At 42.9% G+C, this 22,582-nt stretch overlaps 12 protein-coding genes across 12 annotated transcripts; 5 read left to right on the top strand and 7 right to left on the bottom strand.

Annotated features, from left to right (window-relative positions):
* Positions 1-122: 122 nt before the first annotated feature.
* Positions 123-1,400, bottom strand: TOT_030000407 (nucleosome assembly protein; the record flags this gene model as incomplete). The annotated part of the gene is made up of 6 exons (XM_009693150.1): positions 123-242; positions 335-391; positions 537-980; positions 1,012-1,152; positions 1,196-1,263; positions 1,352-1,400. 6 exons carry the CDS (start codon positions 1,398-1,400, stop codon positions 123-125), a joined length of 879 nt encoding a protein of 292 aa, XP_009691445.1.
* Positions 1,401-2,164: 764 nt separating this feature from the next.
* Positions 2,165-3,055, top strand: TOT_030000406 (ubiquitin carrier protein; the record flags this gene model as incomplete). The annotated part of the gene is made up of 5 exons (XM_009693149.1): positions 2,165-2,188; positions 2,228-2,331; positions 2,539-2,608; positions 2,698-2,845; positions 2,958-3,055. The coding sequence occupies 5 exons, from the start codon at positions 2,165-2,167 to the stop codon at positions 3,053-3,055; spliced, it is 444 nt and encodes a 147-aa protein (XP_009691444.1).
* Positions 3,056-3,368: 313 nt separating this feature from the next.
* TOT_030000405 (conserved hypothetical protein) lies at positions 3,369-4,235 on the bottom strand (the record flags this gene model as incomplete). The annotated part of the gene is made up of 4 exons (XM_009693148.1): positions 3,369-3,509; positions 3,600-3,633; positions 3,701-4,136; positions 4,196-4,235. 4 exons carry the CDS (start codon positions 4,233-4,235, stop codon positions 3,369-3,371), a joined length of 651 nt encoding a protein of 216 aa, XP_009691443.1.
* A 237-nt stretch (positions 4,236-4,472) lies between these two features.
* On the top strand, positions 4,473-8,680 carry TOT_030000404 (uncharacterized protein; the record flags this gene model as incomplete). Its single annotated transcript, XM_009693147.1, has 4 exons — positions 4,473-4,744; positions 4,911-6,610; positions 6,737-6,931; positions 7,071-8,680. The coding sequence occupies 4 exons, from the start codon at positions 4,473-4,475 to the stop codon at positions 8,678-8,680; spliced, it is 3,777 nt and encodes a 1,258-aa protein (XP_009691442.1).
* A 728-nt stretch (positions 8,681-9,408) lies between these two features.
* TOT_030000403 (homeodomain-like containing protein) lies at positions 9,409-12,996 on the bottom strand (the record flags this gene model as incomplete). The annotated part of the gene is made up of 5 exons (XM_009693146.1): positions 9,409-11,832; positions 11,983-12,512; positions 12,602-12,697; positions 12,782-12,847; positions 12,894-12,996. The coding sequence occupies 5 exons, from the start codon at positions 12,994-12,996 to the stop codon at positions 9,409-9,411; spliced, it is 3,219 nt and encodes a 1,072-aa protein (XP_009691441.1).
* Positions 12,997-13,124: 128 nt separating this feature from the next.
* TOT_030000919 (uncharacterized protein) lies at positions 13,125-14,631 on the bottom strand (the record flags this gene model as incomplete). The annotated part of the gene is made up of 7 exons (XM_009693145.1): positions 13,125-13,244; positions 13,313-13,642; positions 13,791-13,961; positions 14,176-14,255; positions 14,287-14,402; positions 14,446-14,554; positions 14,601-14,631. The coding sequence occupies 7 exons, from the start codon at positions 14,629-14,631 to the stop codon at positions 13,125-13,127; spliced, it is 957 nt and encodes a 318-aa protein (XP_009691440.1).
* Positions 14,632-14,730: 99 nt separating this feature from the next.
* TOT_030000401 (cactin) lies at positions 14,731-16,666 on the bottom strand (the record flags this gene model as incomplete). Its single annotated transcript, XM_009693144.1, has 7 exons — positions 14,731-15,259; positions 15,460-15,548; positions 15,579-15,670; positions 15,785-15,884; positions 15,916-16,124; positions 16,155-16,335; positions 16,367-16,666. The coding sequence occupies 7 exons, from the start codon at positions 16,664-16,666 to the stop codon at positions 14,731-14,733; spliced, it is 1,500 nt and encodes a 499-aa protein (XP_009691439.1).
* Positions 16,667-16,896: 230 nt separating this feature from the next.
* On the bottom strand, positions 16,897-17,001 carry TOT_030000400 (hypothetical protein; the record flags this gene model as incomplete). Its single annotated transcript, XM_009693143.1, has 1 exon — positions 16,897-17,001. The coding sequence occupies one exon, from the start codon at positions 16,999-17,001 to the stop codon at positions 16,897-16,899; it is 105 nt and encodes a 34-aa protein (XP_009691438.1).
* A 44-nt stretch (positions 17,002-17,045) lies between these two features.
* Positions 17,046-18,469, bottom strand: TOT_030000399 (conserved hypothetical protein; the record flags this gene model as incomplete). Its single annotated transcript, XM_009693142.1, has 7 exons — positions 17,046-17,373; positions 17,405-17,543; positions 17,574-17,670; positions 17,714-17,992; positions 18,025-18,059; positions 18,090-18,191; positions 18,223-18,469. The coding sequence occupies 7 exons, from the start codon at positions 18,467-18,469 to the stop codon at positions 17,046-17,048; spliced, it is 1,227 nt and encodes a 408-aa protein (XP_009691437.1).
* Positions 18,470-18,805: 336 nt separating this feature from the next.
* On the top strand, positions 18,806-19,830 carry TOT_030000398 (deaminase; the record flags this gene model as incomplete). Its single annotated transcript, XM_009693141.1, has 3 exons — positions 18,806-19,263; positions 19,317-19,366; positions 19,424-19,830. The coding sequence occupies 3 exons, from the start codon at positions 18,806-18,808 to the stop codon at positions 19,828-19,830; spliced, it is 915 nt and encodes a 304-aa protein (XP_009691436.1).
* Positions 19,831-19,996: 166 nt separating this feature from the next.
* Positions 19,997-20,501, top strand: TOT_030000397 (conserved hypothetical protein; the record flags this gene model as incomplete). Its single annotated transcript, XM_009693140.1, has 3 exons — positions 19,997-20,100; positions 20,208-20,339; positions 20,378-20,501. The coding sequence occupies 3 exons, from the start codon at positions 19,997-19,999 to the stop codon at positions 20,499-20,501; spliced, it is 360 nt and encodes a 119-aa protein (XP_009691435.1).
* Positions 20,502-20,503: 2 nt separating this feature from the next.
* Positions 20,504-22,419, top strand: TOT_030000396 (conserved hypothetical protein; the record flags this gene model as incomplete). Its single annotated transcript, XM_009693139.1, has 3 exons — positions 20,504-21,152; positions 21,238-21,628; positions 21,831-22,419. The coding sequence occupies 3 exons, from the start codon at positions 20,504-20,506 to the stop codon at positions 22,417-22,419; spliced, it is 1,629 nt and encodes a 542-aa protein (XP_009691434.1).
* Between the last annotated feature and the right edge of the window lie 163 nt (positions 22,420-22,582).

Here is a 22,582-nt window from a genome sequence, read left to right as displayed (position 1 = left end):
TTTTTAGCGCATACGCCCTGCTATTATACATAATTAATTACAACCAAATTATATTTAGTTTCTAAAACAGAACCAATAGACAAACTGCATACCTAACACATACGTATACATTACATAATATTTTATTCCGATTCAGTTGTCAAATCTTCGGAGTTTTCGTAACTTTCGGGTTCATCGTCCTCTACGTCATCATCGTCTACCGCTCCCAGGAACCAATATATGGCTTCCGGAATCAACTTGTCCTACGTCACAATTAGATTGCTGCTGACTTGTCACACATTTAGTTGTTTTTATTAATTTTATGACATAATATAAAATTGCTTATCAAACGTACCCTTATGACAACTCCAATATCATAATCTTCCTCGACATACAGTTCAAGTTCCGAAATCTACACATTTTAATTTAAGTGTTAAATATTAAATGACATCAAAACTAGAATGTTCTAGTTACAATAACGACTGTTTATCTGATAAAATAAGCACATATATGCCATAGGAGGTATAATACACCATTGTAGTTGTACAATAAAATACCTCTAATTTGGTCATTTGGGCTAATTGCTCAACTGTTGGCACCTCCTGGCCTGTGAAAAATCTAAAGAAACTCGGCTTGTCTTCAAAGTCGACTCTGGTCCTGGTTTCCTTGGTTCTTTTGTGCCTTTGTACCTTCGTCACTGTCTGCTTCGTCACGTTCTTATCCGGCAGCCAGTTAATTTCAGAGGCCACTGTTCCCTGCAGCAATGACTCCAGTTCACCGTCAACTGACTTCATGTTATACTGTTTCACTAGTGTTGTATTTGTAAAATATGGGTTTTTATCGAACTTCATTGTGATTTTAAACGACTCCTGTTTATTTGGCTCCAGGTATTCCGAGGTCACGTCTGACAAATATGCCAATACGGGCTCGTCGTGGACCTCTATTATGTTCCTCAGGGTCTTGTTATTTTTCATCGCCGTCAACCAAAACCTTGGGAGACTCTAAAAGAACTTATTTGGGCTTTGCACTCACTGGAGTTCCGTACTCGAGGCCGCAGGGCCTCGTCAATATCTTATAGCGGGATTCATAGATTGGCTGATAGAGTACATCGTACTTCAGGCGCAACTTGTTCAATTCCTTGTTGAATTCCACTTCTAACTCATCTTTGGATTTCTGAGTAATTGCAATTAACACATCGAACTGTAAAGTAACAAACCTGTATCGTTTGGAGTTCGTTGAGTACAGCGACTTGGGAGTCGGTCAACTTCGAGGTAACGCGGTCTGCTAGAAATAATCATTAGATTTCAAAGAATGGGATGGATATATTTTAATTTATAGAATCTTGTATATATGTTAATATTTTCAAGCCTACCCAGTGACATGTTCTTTATGGCATCAGATAACTGAGAATCGTCCGTCATTTTGCTGTACTAAACTTATAATTTATTTCTTATAATTATGATAAGCATAAAAAAATTGATTCAGCGTCCTTCCAGGATTCAGGATTTAATAAACTGTGGGGAAAAGAAATTTCCAAATCTAGAAAAGTATTGAGTAATTGGTTTAGAAATTGATAAAAACAGGGTAAAAATAAAAATACATACTATACCTAACTATTACAAGCCAAACTGCTGGTCAAAGGATACAAAAACTGGGCACGCAGAAACATATGTGTACTGAAAAACGTAAAATTTAAATGACAACTACTAAATTACTAAAGAATCTTATATTGTAAATCATTATATTTGCTTTAAATGAACAAATAAAAAAGGAAAATATGTAATATGTGAATATTCACAATGTCGTGTGTATTGGATACTGGAGACGATAAATTTGTGTACTGATAAAATAAAATAAAATTTATATTAAATATTTATAATTTGAAAACGATACGATAATTTTTACCACTGACTTGGCGTTATAATAAATTAGTTGCTTGGAACAATTTTGAACATATAAACTTTGATTAAAGAACCGTTTGATTAAAAGTTTAAGAGTTTTTAATATTTATTTTGAGCGAAAATATAAATAAAATCTCAATATATTAACAATTGTAATTGCCCTACGTATGCCCCAATTAGTGACAATTAATCAGTTATATTTGATTGGAATTTTTCTTAAAGATCGGATTATTCCCGGAAAACATTCGTACTTTATTACCTTGTGATCCCACCTTACAATTACCATGGCTTTGAAACGTATACACAAGGTATGGCATAACCAAATGTAGCAATTATATTTTTTTCAGGAGCTGGCCGATTTGACTAAAGATCCGCCCACAAACTGCAGTGCCGGACCTGTTGGCGATGATATGTTTCACTGGCAAGCAACTATAATGGGTCCTCATAACAGGTAAGCTCGATTGATCATGCTCGTATAAATCTTATTGTATGCTAATGCCCCGTCAAATTTACCTCCGCGGAGTATTATAAGACTGCGGTTTGAAAATTTTTCGGTTATCTTATTTAGTTTTTTATCTTCTATCTCTATCGGTCATTTTTATCACCATTTTGCTCTGCACGGTTTACCTCTATAATCACCAACTAATCGTTATTTTAGCCTTTACCAGAACGGAGTATATTTTTTAAACATCCATTTCCCGAGTGATTATCCATTTAAACCTCCCAAGGTACGCTTGCTACTCAGATATGTAAATGCCGGCTCTGCATTGAGTTTCCTGCCTCCCTTTTAACCATTTACGGCTAATTCGGCATTTAGGTTGCTTTCACAACAAAAGTGTACCACCCAAACATCAATAACAACGGTGCCATATGTCTCGATATTTTGAAAGACCAGTGGAGTCCAGCTTTAACGATATCGAAAGTGCTACTGTCAATATCATCACTGCTAACTGATCCAAATCCAGGTATTACGACCGTTATTGGTAGTTTATATAGCATAGGTAGACACGTTTAGCGTAGTAACACGTTAGCTTGGATAGAAAGTTGGTATTGTGACCTATATAACTGATACTATAGACGATCCATTGGTTCCGGAGATAGCGCAGCTTTATAAGCAGAATCGCAAGCTTTACGAATCCACTGTCAGGGAATGGGTCCAGAAGTACGCAACATAATGTCCCAATGCAATATAATTTCCTACGGGTCAATTGAAGCTACATGTTATTCAGACTATTACGCCCTTATTCATGGGCATATAGTACATTTACACGTTAGATAGTAGACTGACCCTCTCTAGAGTAATATCTGCACATACATAGATATATTGCTCCTTTCGCTACTGTAATAGACGTGATTTGAAAGTAAATTGTGACTAGCGGTACACTAGTTAATGGCTACTCGGGTTTGCACATCCATGTAGTGGTTCAACAACGGGTGATGTGTTACAAATTAAACATAGGTGGGTGAATAGAGTATAACAGAAAAGGACTAGTAAATTAGAATGAACGCCTTGGTGATTATGATGTCATTGGCCAGAAACATGGAGTTGAAAAGGAGGAATGACAACCTCTCAGGGGTAAAAGAGGCTGATTCCTTGGAATTGCTCAAGTTTACAAGCTTTTGCGATAACTCATAGGGGTAAGATGATGTATCAGTACTTTCTCGAGAATGCGATGGCGACTCGGAAGAGTTAGAAGAACCAGTGTGCGTTGGCGACACGGGGACATAGCAGTTTCTCAGAAACCACTTAAGCCTAAAGTTAGTAAATTAGGAGACTGAATAATGGACTATACGGGTAATACATGAAGATTTTAAAGTACCTTTTCTTGTTTAGAAGAAATTCACAGTTTCTGTGGTCGATTGTGCCCTTTAACACGAGAACGTTGGAGGAAAATCGTACTTGGGCCGAACGAAAAATGTGAATATCACACGCCAGTGTTTGCTTGAAAAAGTCCAGGTTCGCCAGCAAGTCGGTATAGTACCGACGTGAAACGTAGCCTAGGAGCTCACTGGCACCGAACTTGTTGTTGAAATGGCGGTTGAAGGACCTCAGAAGCTCCAATTTGTCGTTCTTGTACAGCACCCTCGTCAGTGGGCTCAAGCTCTCCTTACCGGAGTTAATTACCGACCTCAAAACATCCCTGCTGTCGGATTCATTGGATTTCCTCTGGAAATCGTTGAAAAGAAGGGCGTTGGTGTTCCTTTTTATCACATTGAACAGGGATGTGCCGCTAGAATTCGGGCGTTTGTCGTCAACTAAACAAAAATGGGCTCGTTATTAGGGCAAATGAGAATATTATTAATAAAAAACGTACCGCGTCTGTTTAAGGAATCTAGAAGAAATTGTTTGTTCATAAAAATGAGACCTCATTTAGGAAGTTGATGTGTAATAAGAATTATTGTATTTCGGGTTTAAAACTTTGTAGTATCTTGTCAATCGCGTTAAGAATTAAATATAATACACGCAAATGCATAAGAGTCCAAAAATTATAAAATAATTAGATCATTTTGCCACATATGTCAAGTTAAACTCCTGGAGCACCAACGCATTGTATTTTATGTTTAAAATTTAAATAAAATGTAATATAGACTATGTATACACGATTGCAGAGACAAAACAGTTTCGGTCCTCGAGAATCAAAGAGTACTTTGGTTATTTCGAGGATTATGGAACTGAAAATCCTTGAAGGCGAATCATCGATTCCTAACGCATCGCCGATCGTTTTGGATAGCATAAACAACAGTTTGCAATTGTTAATTGATTCTTGTGACTCTACGGGTCCAGTAATATGTGAATTGCCTAAATTTGTTAAAAATGTCACCATATCGCAATGTGATTTATCGGAGAAGGAGCTAATAAACAAGTAAGAGAAGCTAATTGTAATATATTAAATAGTTATTGTGTATTTAAATATAATTCCGTTTAAATTGGTAAAAATTTTGCAAAAAAATAGGCTAAATAGCCGTTGTTTGATGAATCTCATAAATGTTATTGAATTTTTATAATTTACCCTAACAAATTATTTTTAGACGATATTTCGAGTATTTTGAAGGATATTCACTCGCAAATAATGTACAGTATATCCCAGTGGAGATAGAGTGCCTGTCGACCATGAGCACGGAGCTGAGTAAGTCGATTCTAGCGTTGTTCGTGTCAATAGTGTTCGAGTACATATCGGAAGACAAAAACTTGAGAGAAACGGAGCTTATTAAATGGGGAAGTACGTTCCTGAAGAGAATAGGGAACTTCCTGGGACTGAACGAGCTGGATATAACTTCGATAATAAAGCCGGTGTCAGAGAATTTGGAGTTGAAACAGCTGGGAATGAACTTTGACGATTTGAGGCTGGAAAAGCAGATACACATTGACTACATTAAGGAGCAGTTGGCGCCAATGCAAGAGAAGATAAATGAATTCTTTAAGCAAACGCTGGGAACGTTCAGTGACGGAGAGAATGAAAATGAAGCAGATGACATTGAAGGAATAAAAGGGTCTGATAAGACGAGCCCATACTCGGAGAAGACGAAAGGATCATTCGATAAGACAGCAGGGTACAGGGAAGGATCAGATCAGTACCACGGTCATGAGGCTGGTGAGTACGACCGTCAGAACGAAACGAGTGAATATAAACAGTACGGTGAAAAGGACTTTGATTTGCTGCTGGACGATGAAGATGACGAGGGGGAAGTGGACGACGACGAGGAGTACTTTAAGAGGAATTTTATAGAAACGTACAACAAGGAAGGAAAGTATAAGTATGATAGCGGAAAGTACAAAGGCAGTGTGAGTAGTATGATTAAGCCCAAGGACCAGTTTCAAAAACTGGGAGAGCAGTTTGACGAGTTAACTGAACCTGGCACTAAATATGCCAACAGGTTCGACGAGTTCACAGAGCCGAGCTATAAGGCTGAGTCGAGCACGAACCAACAAAGTGGGTCTCCGAAGTACGCAGATACACTAGAAGAGTTGACAGAGCCTAGTTACAAAGGGATTGAGCATGTTACAGATAAGAACTTTAGTGAGGGAGTTGAGGCAGATCCAGGAGAATTATTCGATGTGTTTGGTGGGTCGGCTAGTAAGAAAGATGAGGATGGTGCTAAGGTGACTGAAGACAATGAAGAAAGTGGGCTTTATAGGCCATCAGAATATAACGAAGACTACGACTACCAGGATTATTCTAGAGAGTACAGTAAAGAAGATTATCAGCAAGAATATAAGCTAGATGGGTCATCAGAAACAGTTCCCCGTGCCGAAGTTGAGTACGATGACCCAGTATCATCCTTTTTTTCGATTGAAAACGACGCATCGGTTGGACTGGCTGCTAGTGATGCAGCGGTAGGAGCTGGTGAACATGGTTATAATGAGGGGCACGAAGCCTCAGTGCCTGCAGTGCAAATTGAGTACAACGACGAATATAGAGAGCCGGAGGAGCACTGCGAGAGCACAAATGATAAGCCTAAAGTGGATTTAACGAACATGCTGAGTAACTTCTTATCAAACGACTCCTCACTGGATATATTTAACGCAGAGGAGCATGTGACGAGTCCAGTACTAACAGACCTGGAGAACGTGGATACATCGGGAATAAATAGACTAGTGTCAGTGTCCGATACAGGAACCGAGCACACGAACATGGGATACGAAGATGAAACCAGAGAAGTGGAGGAGGAGGAATTGTTGAGAAAGATGGAAAAATCAATGGTGCACAGGACGTCGATGCCACTGAACGGTAAGTTACGTCAACTAACGAGTGTTAAAGTCGGTAAATATTAAAGATATTTGTGATTATTGAATCTATATATCATAACCTTAGATATTCTGGTATCGCACGCATCTTAAACTAATGAAAATTTAGATGACTATGACAACTTGTTGTACGACATGTCGAATTTGAACCTGCCGCCGAAGAAGAATAAGAGTTTGCTGTCGAAGATAGGCAGTAACATTTCTAAGAAAATAAATAGAGTCTTTTCAATCAACTCGGAAAGGACGAGCAGAACGACGCCATCACAGTCGATAAACACGGGATCGAGTGCATATCCACATCAAGGTAAGTGTCCTAGGTGCATTTAGCTTGTGTGTATATAGTGTATTGTTTGTAGCTATGTAGTGTGTGTAGCCTTGTTACTCCGTAGCTGTGTAGTGTGTGTAACTATGCTATGTCACAAATTAAACTAACTAACGCGTAGACTATTTGAACGACCTGACGCTGATTGAAAAGTCGCCGGACATAGTGGCAGTGCTGGTGCGCAACCTGGTGTTGAAGTACATAATCAACGGCTACAACGACTCGAGAGGACAGGCGATATTCGGACTCTTCAGCAACCTGCTGGGAGTGACCTGCGGAAGCCTGCTGAGCATAGAGAACAACATGGTCTCGGACCTCGTGGGAATCATGGACATGAACGCAGCTAAGACGACGACGAAGAAGATGACCAAGAGGCTCAAGATACTGAGCGCAACAGTGGGAGGCACGGCGCTGCTGGCGCTGACGGCAGGAGTGGCCTCGCCAGTGCTCGCAGTCGGCGTGGTCTTCCTGGGACTCTCGGGCACGGGCGTCTCCACGTACCTGAGCTCGAGCGAGGGCACGAACATACTGAGGAACATGTTCGGCCTCAACGTCTCGCTGACGCAGTTCAAGGCGAAGCGAGACCTGATGACGAACCTGCAGTTCATACAGCTCAACCCGAGCGGAATGCGCGAAAGCGCAAGAGAACACGACTCGAGCAGGTTCCTGCTCAAGGACAGTCCGAGGCTGGACTCGCCGCGGGACAAGGACGACCAGAACAACTACATCGGAATCTGCATCTGCGTGGGCAACAACATCTTCCTGAACGAGATCTTCTTCTTCGAAAACAACTCCGTGGACATGCGCTCGAGTGAGACGAACCGGCACTTCGACTCTGAGTACATCGATATCTGGAAGCAGCAGTTCCCAGTGCCGATCAACGACCTGTACCTGCTGAAGTGGGAGTCGAAGCTGCTGGCGTCCCTGCACAGGATGCTGCTGAAGCTGAGGGCGCTCTCGATCTACGACAAGTGCCGCGAGCTCTACCGCACCTACAACAACACCGTCTACACCACGCAGCCGGACGGCGCGGCGAACGAGCTCGACGAGGAGGACCCGCTCGCGCCCGACGTGCGCGACAGCAGCGGCGGCAACAAGTACAGGAACGAGGAGGGCAGCAGCGGCAACTACTACTCGGGCTCCGCGGGCGACGGCTCGCCGAGCGGCTGCGAGCCGTCGCCCAGGGGGGGCCCGGGCCCCAGGTGGCCCCTGAAGGACGCGCGGACGATCAACTGGCCCGTGGGCCTCGTGCAGCTCTGCAGCAACCTCGACAACTGCTGGCTCGTCTGCAGGAACAGGGCGGAGACGTGCGGCGCGCTGCTGGCGAACGCGATCTGCGACAAGATGCTCACCGGCGACCGCCACATCTCGCTCGTGGGCTACTCGATGGGCGCGCGCGCGATCTTCTACTGCCTGCTCGCGCTCTTCGAGCGCAACCGGATCAACACCGTCAAGGACGTCGTGCTCATGGGCCTCCCGAGCACTGCGGGCCACGCCGAGTGGTCGAAGTGCTCCTCGGTCGTCGCCGGCCGCCTCGTGAACGTGTACAACGAGAACGACTGGGTGCTCGCCTTCCTCTACCGCTACACTTCGAACTTCAGGGTTGCCGGGCTCGCGCCCGTGCTCCACGAGCGCGTGGAGAACTACAACGCCACGAGCCTCTTCACGTCCCACGTGGACTACCTGGAGAACGTGTCAAAAATCACCGCGCACCTGAACATTCAGCTCTAGGCGCACACGTCGGCCAGTCGGCGAACCCAACGCGCGCCCTGTCATCTTACACACGTTAATTCACCGTAATGCGTTGATAGTCAACTTACACGTCCTTATCAACTAATGTTAATTCACCGGAACCGTTGATAATTAATTTACACGTCCTTATCAACCAATGCTTGATTACAGGTGTTTATTAACCGCCATGCGTCGGTGGTTCACCTTCACTCGCCCATCAACCGACGCATGCTAACCCCGTAGCACATAAACATACAAATTAAATTTATACCAATTTGCCTACGTATTAGCTATTTTTATATAATAAATAGTCCTAGGAGCATAAATGTGTATTATAAAATTATTATCATAGATTTACAAAGTGCATGATCCATCAAGTCAGTGTAACAGTCTTTTTAAATCTCGGGCTAGGATAAACGGATTAACAGGTATTACCTTTTAACCGTCGTGTAACAACTACTGTTGTTACACTTAGGTGCGGAAACAATCAAAATCTTAGGATAGAGGTTAGTCGAAAATGTTTTTTAATACATATGTATCTTTTCCGTTAACTGATAAAAGCTTGATATCAACAGTACTATTATGCTTCCACACTCGTTTCTGTAAGAAACGGTCTCTAATTTCTCGTTATCTTATTCATTTGAAATAGCAAGAAGAATAAGTGGTCAGTCGAGTGCTCCGGTGTATATTTACAAGGAGACCCGTGTGCCATTAATCAGAGGCCATGTTTACATGAACAGGTTTATTATCTTGTCGTCGACCTTGGGATGCGCCTCCGTGTCAAAATGCTCTGCGGCGTCCGGGTTCAGCTGCAGGCCCGACTTCGTCGTCGCCGCCTCACCCTGCAGCAGCGGGTCTGTGTTCGGGTTGTAGTGCGTCTTCGCGTCGATCTTGCCGTGCTTCTGCTCGTACTGCTTCAGCGAGATGCTCTTGTGCGTCTGCAGAGCGTTCTGCATCAGCTGCGGGTTCTTACGTTCCTCGAGCTTGAACTTGTCGTAGACCTGGCGGTCGGTGAACTCTGGCATGAACGCCCGCACCATCAGCAGGTCCGTGCCGAAGGTCTCGATCGCGTTATAGAACCTCTTCGTCTCCGTGTACGACCACTTGATGCTCTTCGGGTTCTTGTACGCGTTCGGGAACGGCAGCGTCTGACTCGAGGGCACGTTTTCGCTGATGTGGTAGTGCTCTCTGATCAGCAGACTCATGTCGTCCTTCTCGTCTGCCGCCTCGCTGTTGATGCTGTTAGTGTTCTTCACCGCAACAGGTGCTGACGCGTGAGTCGACTTGTGGTGCTTTTGGACCATGTCCCAGATTGTGTTCTCCTCTTTGCGCTTTCCTTCCTCCCCACTCGCATCGCCTTCCTTGACATCGGGGTCATCCATTTCCTCTGCTTGTTCCTTGTCTTGTGCTTGTTCCCTGTCACGTGGTTGTTCCTTGTCCTTAGCTTCTTCCATAACCTCATCTCCTTCGAATTCCTCTGGATGAACGTTGACTTCTCTATGTTCTATTTCCTTACAAATTCCTGATGTTAATTTCACATGATTCGGCGTGAAATCAATATCGATTATAGGTACTTTGGCGCCTTCCTTGTTTCCAGAATCAACATGCTTGTCATCTCCTTTTCTGTTAAAATCAGTATCGATCTTCTCAAAATTATCATCATTGCACTTGATATCTTTGCTACGTTCGTTATCAAATTCCAGGTCTTTAACAAAAGGATTATGACCTTTCCCTTTAATACAAATATAAATTTCCTTCGTTTTGGTATCCTGGTGGGCATCGATGGTATCAATGGCATTGATACGATTAGTCTTATTACTCACGCCAATTCCATTTAAATTTTCATGGTTTTGTTCTTTGTCATCTACTACAGTTTCTAAAGGGTCATTGACTTTTTCACTGTGTATCTCGTTAGCAGGAGCTTTTTTCTTGAGCTTGTCTAAACGTTTTCCAACAATCTTGTCTTTCTTCACATTAAGGTCGAGCACGTTCGCGTCCTTGTGTGCTATCGTCTCTTTTAGCTCCTTGATCGCTTTGGTGTTCCTTCCTGCTCTGGTGCTCCTTTCTCCAATACTGTCCGGAATTGGCTTGGAGTGGTAAGGTCCCTCCGTAGTGAACTTCCTCAGTGGCTGGATCTCCTTTTCGGACTTATTCTTTTCCACCATTTGTTCGGGGGTATGAGTACGGTACAATGGCCTGTACTCCATGCCTTCTGCGTACAGCGCCATGTCTCTCTTTGACGGATCATAATAGGCAAACTCCTTGCTCCTCACCTCATGGATGTTCATCTGCCTGTTGATTGCGTACGTTATTTCCGGGTAGTTGTAGTCCTCGCTTGTCGTCTCACTGTTTAACCGTGTGCTTTGGGCGTCGTTGAAGTAGTCGTTGGCTAATGGCGAGGATGACATGCTGTTGTTGGTGCTCGCGTTAGAGGAGTATATCATGTGCGGGTCTATGTAGCCCTCCTGGACTCCCGTGTAGTAGGCGTACATTTTGCTCGCTGATGGCGGCAGCCACTCTCCTCCCTTGTTCTGGTCGTGTCTCTTCTCCCTCTTCGTGTGTTCCATCAACGGGACCATCGTTCCTTCTCTTCTCCTTTCGGAGATCGTCATTGGTACAATCGCTGGGTGAACTACTTCGGGGCCACTCCTCATCTTCAAACCTTCTTGCACGCCCGTAGTGCCTGGGATTTGGGGCGCGTTTTCGAGATCAGCAATCGCTTCTGCCCTGCCTGTACCTGTTTGTTCTATTGATTCACTGGCCTTCGCAGACTGCCTAGTCCTCATTTTACTTGGCTTCGTTGACTCTTCCTGGGCTAACGCCTTTTCTTGATCTTTCTTCGACAGGTCTCCTTTTCCGTTTGTTGTTGTCTCAACTGGTTTCGCTGCCTCCTCTCCTTTGTTGGAGTTTTCCTGGCTTTCGCCCTTGAGGTCCTTCACTGAGTTATCGAACTCAGTGTTCAAGAAGAATGACTCGTTTGCCTTGTTTCTGATGTGGCGGCGCATTCGACTAATCTCCCTCATTCGCATCCTGATCAGCGTCCTTTTGTATGGGCCTCTAGGACCGTATCTCTTTGAGTTTTTCTTCTTTTCGGGCTCGCGTGTCGCTCCTGCCGCCTCTGCAACCGCTGGCTCCTTGTAGGACGTGCTGGGCTCAAGGGCCGTGTCGCAGGAGTACGACTTTCCCTCTGAGTAGATTCCGTCGTAGGGCTTATCTCCTGTGTATGGCGATTCTACTCCGTATGGTGTGCTTGTCACCATCGGCCCTTCGTACGCGTAACCTGTCTTGTTACCCTTTAGCACGCTGTTTCGGTACACAACTCGGGGCACCGGGATGCACCCGTCCTTGATGTTGATACTTTCGTCGCTTCCTCCCAGGTGCCTTCCGTAAACGTAGAAATTTTCAGGCTTTAGTTGGGAGGGCGCCTGAATTGGGAACGGGTGCTCCGAGTCCTTCCATCCCCAGGCCTTGGATACAGTGTTAGCCATTGAGGCTGCGACGGAGCTCCTCTGCAGGTGCTTTCTTGAGGACTTCATTTTCTGAGCTTCCAAGTTAGGCTTCGTGTACTCGTATCCGTATGTCCTCTGGTTCAGTGCCATTTCCACAAACTTCGTCAGCACCTCCTCCACGTACTCGTCCGAGCTTATCATGAGGAGATTCCTCAGGGTCAAGTCGTTTTTGACCATGTTGATCAAATTGTAAATCAGGAACGTGATTGTTTCCGGGGAACACGTTCCTCTTTCTGTCAGAATCTTCTTAAATTTGTTATACAGGAGCAGGTACTGCCAATCATCAAAATTGAGATCGTCACGGTTGTACAAGTGAGATATCTCTGTAAGGGGATTTATTAATTTGTGTATGAGCGGGTGTATGGCGTTCTATTATCTCTGGTATTTAAATAAGTTTATTTATGTGGCTTACCGTTTGCGATTATGTTTGAGCACGCTGTATACTTGGACACCCTATTTCCAGTCCAGGAACGGTAATCATCTACCCTTTTGTCCTCAAGAAGATGATCTGAATAAGGTTTAAAATATCTGCCTAAGTCATTCACGTTGCTTAAGTCGATAAGATCGTGTGATACGGCTGACTTAGACTTACTCATGATATCGCTTGAGACAGGGTTTGAGTGGAAATTCCTTACTGAGCCTTCGTACATCGTTGCTGCTATAAGTATTGTTAAATTAATGGGATTGAGTCGGTGAACGCTTACCTATCAGTGAATGCGGCATTCCAACAGGGTATGGGTTGCCCTTGTACTGAGGTTCGGGCTGGCGCTGAGAAGGGTGGTTAGAAGATTGCATTATGTTTACCATTTGAGACGAATTAAATGGCTTTACTCATAATAAAAAAGTTAGGTATAAAATATAACCTGTGAATGAAAAATTAGGTACTAAATTAAATTGCCGCTCCCCAGATTTGAGATACTTGAGGTCATAATATTTTATTCGTAAGCTTTCGACAGGTCGATTCTTCTCCTTTTTTCTGGCACATCTTCCACGTTAATGTTAATTACCACAGATTTCACCATATTTGCGTCCAGCTGTCTCTCGTCCAGCGTGCCCTGTTGGAGTATTAGGTCATTTATATTGTCTTAGTGTGTATAAGTGTTTTGTTACGTATTTTGCTCACCGTCGTTTTCGGTATTAGTGATGCCGCGTTGCTCTGGCTCCCTTTTATGTTTTGACCTTCCGCACTTGCGGGCTCTGCCAAAAGCTTCTTTAGGTCCTCCGCCTGTATTATTACATCTTCCAGTGTATTTTCCAGGTTTTTTTTCTCCTCATCCTTCAGGTCCTCCTTCAACATCCTTCTGAGCAGTTCTCCCGTTTTGTTAAACGTTTCCAGTGAAAGCTTTTGCTTTCCATTGAACATTTGGCTTTGTGCCAGGGATATGTACACTGACGCCAGGTGTTTAAGTGGCAGATTATACTGTTCCCTCAGTTTTATCGCCCTTTCATATTCCTAAACTCATTTGATTACTGATATGTTTGTGTATGTTCATAAGTGCTCCTTCAGTTACGTGATCCGTGTTCATTAATGCCCAAATGTGTCAGTTTGCACATGTGTTACAAAGGTCCGCGGTTATCCATATAAGTCTATACAAGCTTACCTTTGAGGACTCCTCGAACTGGTGGTTGCTGAAAAACATGTCTCCTATGCGTACTAGGCAGTACGAAGCGTCTAGCACATCCTCGGGCAGAGGCTCCATGTTCTTTGATTCCAATTCCTTGAAGTAGTTTAGATAGCACTCATTTGCGAACTGGAACAGGTCGAACGCGAGCTGAACGTTTTTATTTACTTTTTATTTTACGTCTGTTCTGTGTGATGTGTGCATATCTGATTATTCTCTGCACAATAAATACGTTTTGAATACTGTAGGCTGGGCTTTGAAGAGTCACTTGACACACTTCTGGCCCATATTATCTAAGTACACCAATATTTACTAATGGCAATCGTATATTAGTGGCATTGGTCTATTTATACTGGGTGTATACCGATTCGTCCGATTGGTTCGCCTGAGTCTTGTTGGCCGCGTCCAGCACAGTCTGGGCCGAGGGCAGCTCCTCGTCGTGACCTGAGAACTGTGAAAATGTGTACTCTAATACCTTCGTCAACACTAGACTCGAATATGTTTGAGCTCTGCTCCTCGTTTGTGAGCAGCGAATCCGCGTACCAGAGGTAGTAGTCCCTGAGTGAGTAGTGGGAAGGATCCTCGCCAGATCTAAGTTGTAATAAACAAATTTAAGGCGTTTGGGGGAACCAACTTTTTTTCCAGTGCTCGCGATAAATACTCTGCTGATTCCAAATACTTCTTTTCCCTGAACAGAGATTTTCCGTGCTGGAACAGCTCATCGACCGAGAGAGCGTCGTAGTCTGTACACATGTCGTTAATTCACTTCAATTCCTCGTTTAAACGTACCGACTTCTTCTTCCACTTCAGAATCGGACATTACTGGGTCGTTTTCTAAAATTTTAAAGTGGCTATACACATTGTGGGAACAAGCGTAGTTACTGCGAATAACGTAATAAATTAAATTAGCGACTAAAGATCATCTTCTATATTTTATCTTCTTAAAGTCGAAGTAAAGATGCAGCACTCCGTTGTCGAAGAAGTTTTTGAATCCCTTCTGAGGGTCCGTCACCCATTCCTTGTTGACCACTCTGAACGCGATATCTCTGTACGGGGCGCCTCCGATGAACCTTATCAGTGCCGTTTCAGTTTTTTCTCCGTCCTTTTGCAGCTTCCACTGCGGAACCTTGCCCTTCAGCTCCGGGTAAAAGATGTTAAACCTGTACCCTTGCACCAGCTTCGGAGGCGGATGATCCGGGTCATAGTGTGCCATGTTGTACTTCGTCCACTCGTATCCCCTTTTAACTCTGTTAAAATACTTCGGAGTTTCCAGGTCTCCGTGTTCTCCTCTTAAATCTACGAGGTCGTCGAATATTTCCTCGTCCTCCTCCAACTTTGTGTACTGTACAAACTTCTCATAGCTTCCCTTCTTTTTTCCGTCTGACCTTCTATCTTTCATCTCCTTCTTTCCTTCACTTTTTACTTTCGTTTTCGAGCTCTCGTCTTCCCTGTATCTCGCGTATTAACTATTATGTGAGAACAATATAATAAATACTTTGAGACGTTGTTATTACAGGATCTTAGTCCGTACATTTATCACTAGTTGTAAAGACGGGTGGACTCCTGTGTTCGCTAGCAACTACATATGTAAACCATTGCCAACTTATCTTTTGTTTATTTTTAAATCTAATTAAAGTTCTTCACCTACCACTCCTTACGATCATTCGAGTCACTTGCAGTCGCAGGGGCATCACTGCGGTCAGATCCCCTCAACACGTTCGACACATATCTGCACGCCTACACATCTTTTCACTTGTTAGCTCGTACCTTAAAGTACGGGATTCTTGACAGTGCTGTTTCCCAGAAGTTCGTGTCAACTACTCCTAGTTCCAACTTCTTTTTAATTTGAGTTTCAAACACTGAGTATCAATTAGTAAAACAATGCAGTTCTGATATATCTAATATATGCTAGCCATACACATTTAACTTTGTAAATACGTATCTACAGCACCGTGTGTGTGCCTAATTTGTACCTTCCAGCTCACTCAGTGATTTACTTGACATGATTTGATCAATCTTCTCTCCTACCATTTGGGAGACCCCTGTCAACTCAAAGTTACTTTGTGCTGGCTCCTGATACATTTTATTTTCATCACCCTGTTACCTTTGCTAACACTAGCAGGTTCTCTAAATACTCCGTCGACTCTGGCAACTTTTCCAGCTGTAGATAAGCATTTATTATTTCCACTGCCTCTTTAACATCTTCTGAACTCTGCCGTTTAAACAGGTTATTTATTTCAAATTCTTCCTTAAACGACTCTGTAAAATCCGGGTCCACTGTTAGTATAAGCTTGTCCACCAACTTAGGCCTTCCTACATATTTTTATCTTCCTTCGCACTCACCTTGTTTATATCTCATCAGCGGCTTCGCAACTATTTGCTTCAGATTAAACTCCATCTCCTTTGCTTCCCATTCTTCGTATGATTCATCATTCTTTTTGTCGCTCGTGAGTCTCGATTCAATCAATTTCGACTTTTCCAGCTCATAATGTTTTCTTCTCTGCTTCAGCTCCTTTAATTCATCCTAATACTTAATTAATTCTATTAATACTTACGACTTTCGATTGAACCTCGTTCACTGACAGCTCTGGCCCTTTTTTATTATCTGGCGACTTGAACTTCTCATTCTTTCCCCAAATGAAAGGCTGGGTCAGTTCCTCGTCTCCAAATGGGTTATTCTCATCGGTATAACCGAAGTGTTTGTGTAGAAGTTCCGTTCTTGTGCTGTGTAACTTTTCAAAATTTTCGTTTTTGGCCCTTTTTGAGGAAGATTCCTGAGTTTCCTGTTCCTTTAAAGAGTTAGAATGTTTGGAATCCCGGGGATTATCCCGTTTTTGATTGCGATATCCTTCCATTTAAAACTGTGTAATTTTAAAATCGGTCTATATTAAAATGAGTGCACCATCTGCTTATAAAACGTAAATTAAAACCTAATATACAAATGTTAATAAAAGTCCATAGTTTTCTTTTAAACTTGAATTATCTGTGGGGAGCTAACCCTGTATTTTTTGATCGATCTCAACAACCTTTGTGAATTGATCCTTCAAATTATGGTTCTTAAACCCCGATGATGATTTACGTTATCTTAGGTCAACTGATGACAACATCTAGGCCAACAATAACCTTGTAACCAACTTTGGTCCTGAGGGGTAACTTTGACTAACATAGAGCCTTTAGATTCGTAATACATATAGAAAAAAAATAAAACATTATGATACAGAAATTAGTTAAAACCTATAGTCTGGAAATGGTTCTGGTATACGCTCTCCAGGATCTACGTTTCTTCGGAGGTGTTAATATTTGATTCTCATTGGAATGTTTTATTAATTCGTAGTAAGCGATTGCAAATGAGACCCAGGATAAAACAGCAACATATGATCCCAGCTCCTCCAACCTAAATTTGGTAGGAATTACGAAGTAAGTCATCGGCCCTAAAATAGCATTAAAGTTGAGGCTCATACCGAGCGGGTTGGCAACTTTTCTTATGGTAGAGTAGATCTGGTTGCAAAATCCGGCAGCAGGGAGAGCTGAAACGAAGCAAATGAGCCTCTTCATGATAGTTCTGAGCGAGAATTAGATAATAGGAAACGTACGCTCCAACATCTATCTCCTGCAGTTCCATGGGATCTCCAGCAACGAATGAAGGCAGCCGTATGAAAATTGAGCCAGTAAGAAGAATTAAGAAAACCAAATAGGAAATCCTCAGAAATATGAAACTGTTTGAGCGGAAAACTGAAGGAGATTATGAATAACGGGACGTACTATAGTTGACTAGGATTCCACAAATTCCAGTGTAATTGGGACTTATAAAGTCCACAGGGAGAACAGCATGGAGGTCGTAAACCATCTTAGAAAAAACCTAAAGGAATTAGGGAACGTAATTAAATAAGGGTGGAACGAACCATGCAAGCTGATAAAACACAAATCTGCCTCCTCTTTACATTGTCGAGGAAGCTGAGCAGGAACCAGACGACAATGTCCCCAACAATACCGAACGCGGCGACAGCCCAGAGAGGAAGAATGTCATGGCAGAGTCCCATCACGACAGAACAGAGCACGTAGGCACTGATTGTGAGGATGGTGTAGTTGGAAAGCGGACAGACCATGGTCAAGTAGGCGAGAACCACAGTGTAGATTGCCGAAAGAACGAGGCTAACAACGTTCCAGGTCATGTCATAAGGCTAAAGAGCAAAGAGTTAAAATAGTAAAGTACCTCCTTAGAAACACGTTTCAGACGCTCAATGTGACCTGAAAGTGAGTCAGAGAGAAATAAAGTACCTTTGTCGACCTTTTCAAGTAAGTTGGTGATGGGTCTCGAGAGCTTGGACATGGGACCCCGAGAGATCATGCTTTTGAGGAGCTTCCCAGAGTCAGATTCGGCTGAAAAATACATGAAAACAAGGAAACGTACTGAATTCCTGAACGTATTTGGTAAATTGCTCGTTTATTTTGTTGTCCGGCTCCATGTCACAGCGTTCCTGAGAGTTATCGTCCCTAGTCATGGCCTCGATGGTAGTGTCAGACTTGGTCTCGGACCTGGGCCCGTCACTCTTGACTCCATTCGACTGTAAGATTTCCTGCGATGAGTGGCTCGTGTTTTTAGCGTATGCGCCCAGAAAAAGAAAGTAGAACACTACAGAAAGTTTGAAGGCTGCCATCCTGCATAGATTTACACACTCATACGTAAAAATTGAAAAATATTAAAACGGAATTTATTTTAGACTGACATTCAAAAAAGTATATAATTGTGTACTAGATATTAGTTATTTCGAGCATCTACACACTATAATACATATGTGTAAGAGTGTCTTGGGCGTGCATAATGCCATCAACAAATGAGAAGAATTAGACAATATACGTGTAATTTGCATAATAAAGGTAGTAAATATTCTTTCTGTAAATTATAAATAGGTAGGGAAAGTCAAATTGGTAGTTTTTTCATGTTTAAGCCGGGTTCGTAGCTTGTAACATGAGTAAGGTGATGGTCCAGGAGCATGACCAAGATTCGTCCAGATTCCGAGATAGAAGTAAATAACAGCGATGAAAACGATGATAAACATGAAAACTACGCGAAATATAGCGTTGTTGAAATCGTTTCGGACGAGTATACGCGTGATGTAGAACTTATGCAGCTGGAAGCTGTAGAAATCGATCGCAAAAACACGAACAAGGCGCTGGAGTTGACTTCCTCACTGCGCAAAAGTTCGTTCTTCTCTAAATCATTATACCTGAGGATGTGTAAAATATTAGATAATGATCGCATACTAGTGATATACGGAGATGATAGGAAGGAGGCAACAAAGATTTTAAACGAAAACGATGTTAAAATACACGCATTCCACAAGGTCGAGGTGCCCAGATACGCTCCCTATACTCCACAACAATTCCATAAGTGGAAGGTACACTGGCCACTCAAGTTTGTTAAGCCTTCTTTCCAGCCATTGCAAATTTCGTAAGTTATAAGTACAATATAATGTGTTTTAATGGATGCACAAGTATTTTTAGACCCGAACTGAATAAAAGCATGCTTAAGAGGCTGTTCAGAGTACTGAGGGGTGTGTGCCGATTTAAAAAATGCGCATACGTATATATGTATTAGATTTATCAGATAGACGCTTGTAATAAATGTTTAGAATCTAGGGAGAATGAAGGCAAATGTGTATGTATCATAACCTTTAAAGATAAGGTGATATCGAAAGCGTGCGACGAGAGAGATGTGCATATACTGAGGCACGCCTCAATTATAGCAGTAGGAAACGTGGCAGACGGAAAGAAGAGCGGGAAAACGAAAAACAGGAATGACTTTCCGGACTATTTATGCACGGGCTGCGAAGTGTATCTGAGCCACGAGCCCTGCTGTATGTGCGGAATGGCACTGCTACATTCCAGAATCTCGAGAGTAGTATACGGAATTAGAAATAGAAATCTGGGCTGCTTCGGGTCAGTGTGGAATCTGCACAATATGGTCGAGTTAAACCACAGATTTCGAGCATTCACAGTCACACCCGATATGACATAACGACGCGCCATGTTCATACTAATAATCTGTAGCTTTTCACAATATATCCAATATAAACATTGGAACATTTGTACTTTCATATTTTAGCCTTTGGTTGGCTGTAATTTTGCACTTCTAGAATAAAAATTTGAGAAATGAGCCCCGAGTTGAACAATTTTGTTCAAATATGCCACCTTATAACTTAGTGCCAAAGCTGAGCATATTCGGAGCAGTTAAACATATGCATATTTCATATTCTAATCGAAGGTTGAACACAGCTGATATCGCTAGGTTCGTTTTTCACAATTTATTACAATTCTAAGAATAGACGGCACCTGAGCCCAAAAAGTCATACGAATTAAGCACATAGTGATACGAATTGATTGTTTATTTCATAGGAGACTTGTAGTATACGCAACGGGAAAGGAACTTAAGCTAAAGTATCCCTCACTTAACGTGACGTGGGAAATATTGGACTACGACACACCGGCAAACGTGCAAGTAGAGTATTTGGACGGGAAAACCGAAAGGTGAGTGCACAAGAGTAGTAGATTATAACGAAAAATAGGTTTTTAATCGAAGGGTACAGTAAGAGGGAGCAGGAGAAGATAATAAACGATTGGCAGTTTGAGGCAGACCTAGTCCCGTACCCAGAGACCCAGGCACCAAAATTTGAAAAAAAAGAAGTGTAGACATGGATTTGGACAACTCGGATAAGAATACACCAAACATGAGTGGGTCGGCCGGGGAATTACAAGGAACCGTGAGTCCGCAGCGAGAATACATGAGCCCGCAGCGAGAATCGCCAGGTTTTAAGATGCCGAGGATCAGCATGTTCTCGAGGAAGCCGCGCTTAAAGCCGGAGGTGATAGAGCTGGGACCACCGACGGAAGCTGACGACCCGTCGACGTCAAGTCACCTGAACAACATAACCGCCGCCAGCACACACGGCAACGCTGGTGGCCCGGATATGAGCGCACAGGAGCAAGAAAACGAAGGCGTTTTCGACACACACATCGCAGTACTGTACGATAGGTACCTGAACATGAAGGAGGCAATTTCAAATAAAATAAGAGATAAAATAATGGCGTTCATGAGGGATGAACTGGACAATGACCCGGGAGAAGAGGAGTTGGACGTGGAGGGAGGCCTGGCACCACTGAGGGCAGAGTCGACGTACGATCGATTGGTGCTTATCATCACAATACTCCTGGGCTTCGTATTCAAGTCGCCGCTAATGTGGATCGTAGGATCGTTCCTGTTTTTAATCTACGGAAATTTTAAAAGGAAAATAATAAAAGTAAGTAAGAAGAGCGACCACAGAGTTGTGGTAATGCCCATCCGTTGGGACAAGTACCAGTACACAGCTTAGTTGTCCCAGTAGTAAAAATTAGATAGACACATATAACAAAATAATCGCATTTACAGTGGGGACTGATCAACCTGTTCCTTGCATTAGTAAGCATCGTGTACGGAGTTCAGAGTTGGGGATTCACGGACCCACAGTAAGTTTGAGCCAGCAAACAGATATGTGTATTCTATCATTTGCACGCACGGAAAACAATCGATACATTAGAACGTTCATGATTAAGCCCGGAGGAAGGTCGATTCTGCTGAGTAGACAGAAGCACGTTAAACTGGAGGAAGGAGTACTGAGCTACGAGGGGAAGGACGCAGTGCTCCTGACGATAGAGGGGAACAAAAACTTGAAGTGGTCGATAGTACACGATAACAAGGAACACACCTTGAAGCACGGAAACTTTTCAAATGAGCTCCTAGTGGATAGTAAATTGATACCACCGTCGACAGATATGATCAGGTGCGTGACCATGTTACATAGAATAAAACTGAAACAAGGCTAGAGTGAAAATTAGAATATAGATAGACTATAACACTGTGTAAGTAAGAGTGCTGTACAAGTTAATGAATTTAGGTAAACATTTAAATTGACGTAAGTAAACAGAAAGATGCATTTACATAAGTGGAAATTAACATAAATATATGTAAATATTGACACGTAGGCTAAACCATGAAATTTTGGTCAAGGGGCTAGTTCAAGTGTCAGTAAAGTTCAAGACAGCACAACCGACACCATCGCAGAGTTTTGAGCAGCCAAAGTCACACTATTATCCACTATACCACAAGCCGTCAGTTCAGCCGTATGAAGTGTCTTTCGAGTGCCATCAAGTGGAACCGGGAGCACATAAGATAGAAAACACAGGGCCGACGTACCGCATAGACTTCGACGAGGGGATAGATGACCCAGGAAAGAATAAGAACCTGAAGGGAATACGAAGGCCGAGATTTCAGCCATACATTCAGGAAAGAAAGGAGAATAAGAAGGTTGATGATATGGAGGATGAATCAAATCCGGAAAATTTACCAGTAGAGGCATTCGAAAAAGAGGACGAAGACGAGGACGAGTCCCCAATAAAGGTAGACCCGCAAAAGGAAAAGGAAGAAAAAAGGTACATAGGAGTGGATGCGGTCGAAAGCGACGTGTTTGTTACACGGCTTTTCCACGTGAACACGTTGGCAAAGTGCTCACTAGTCCACAAGCCGAAGAGTGGAACGGACGTAGTATCAGTTTACATAAAGCGACTCCAGTAAATAATAATTGCACAGTACACAGTTGGTTAGAACTGGGTAGATAGTTATTATGTGCCTATATGTACAATTGGTCTGAACGTCGGACTAGTTCTGGTGATGGTAACTTGTAAAAGTAAATTTTAATACTCGGCAATTAGTAAAAGACAACGTTTTAGGGGCTAGC

The sequence above is a fragment of the Theileria orientalis genome, chromosome 3 (assembly GCF_000740895.1).
Source record: "Theileria orientalis strain Shintoku DNA, chromosome 3, complete genome".
Lineage (NCBI taxonomy): Eukaryota > Apicomplexa > Aconoidasida > Piroplasmida > Theileriidae > Theileria > Theileria orientalis.
Note: the sequence above shows the minus strand (reverse complement) of the source record. Positions and strands in the feature narration are given on the sequence as shown.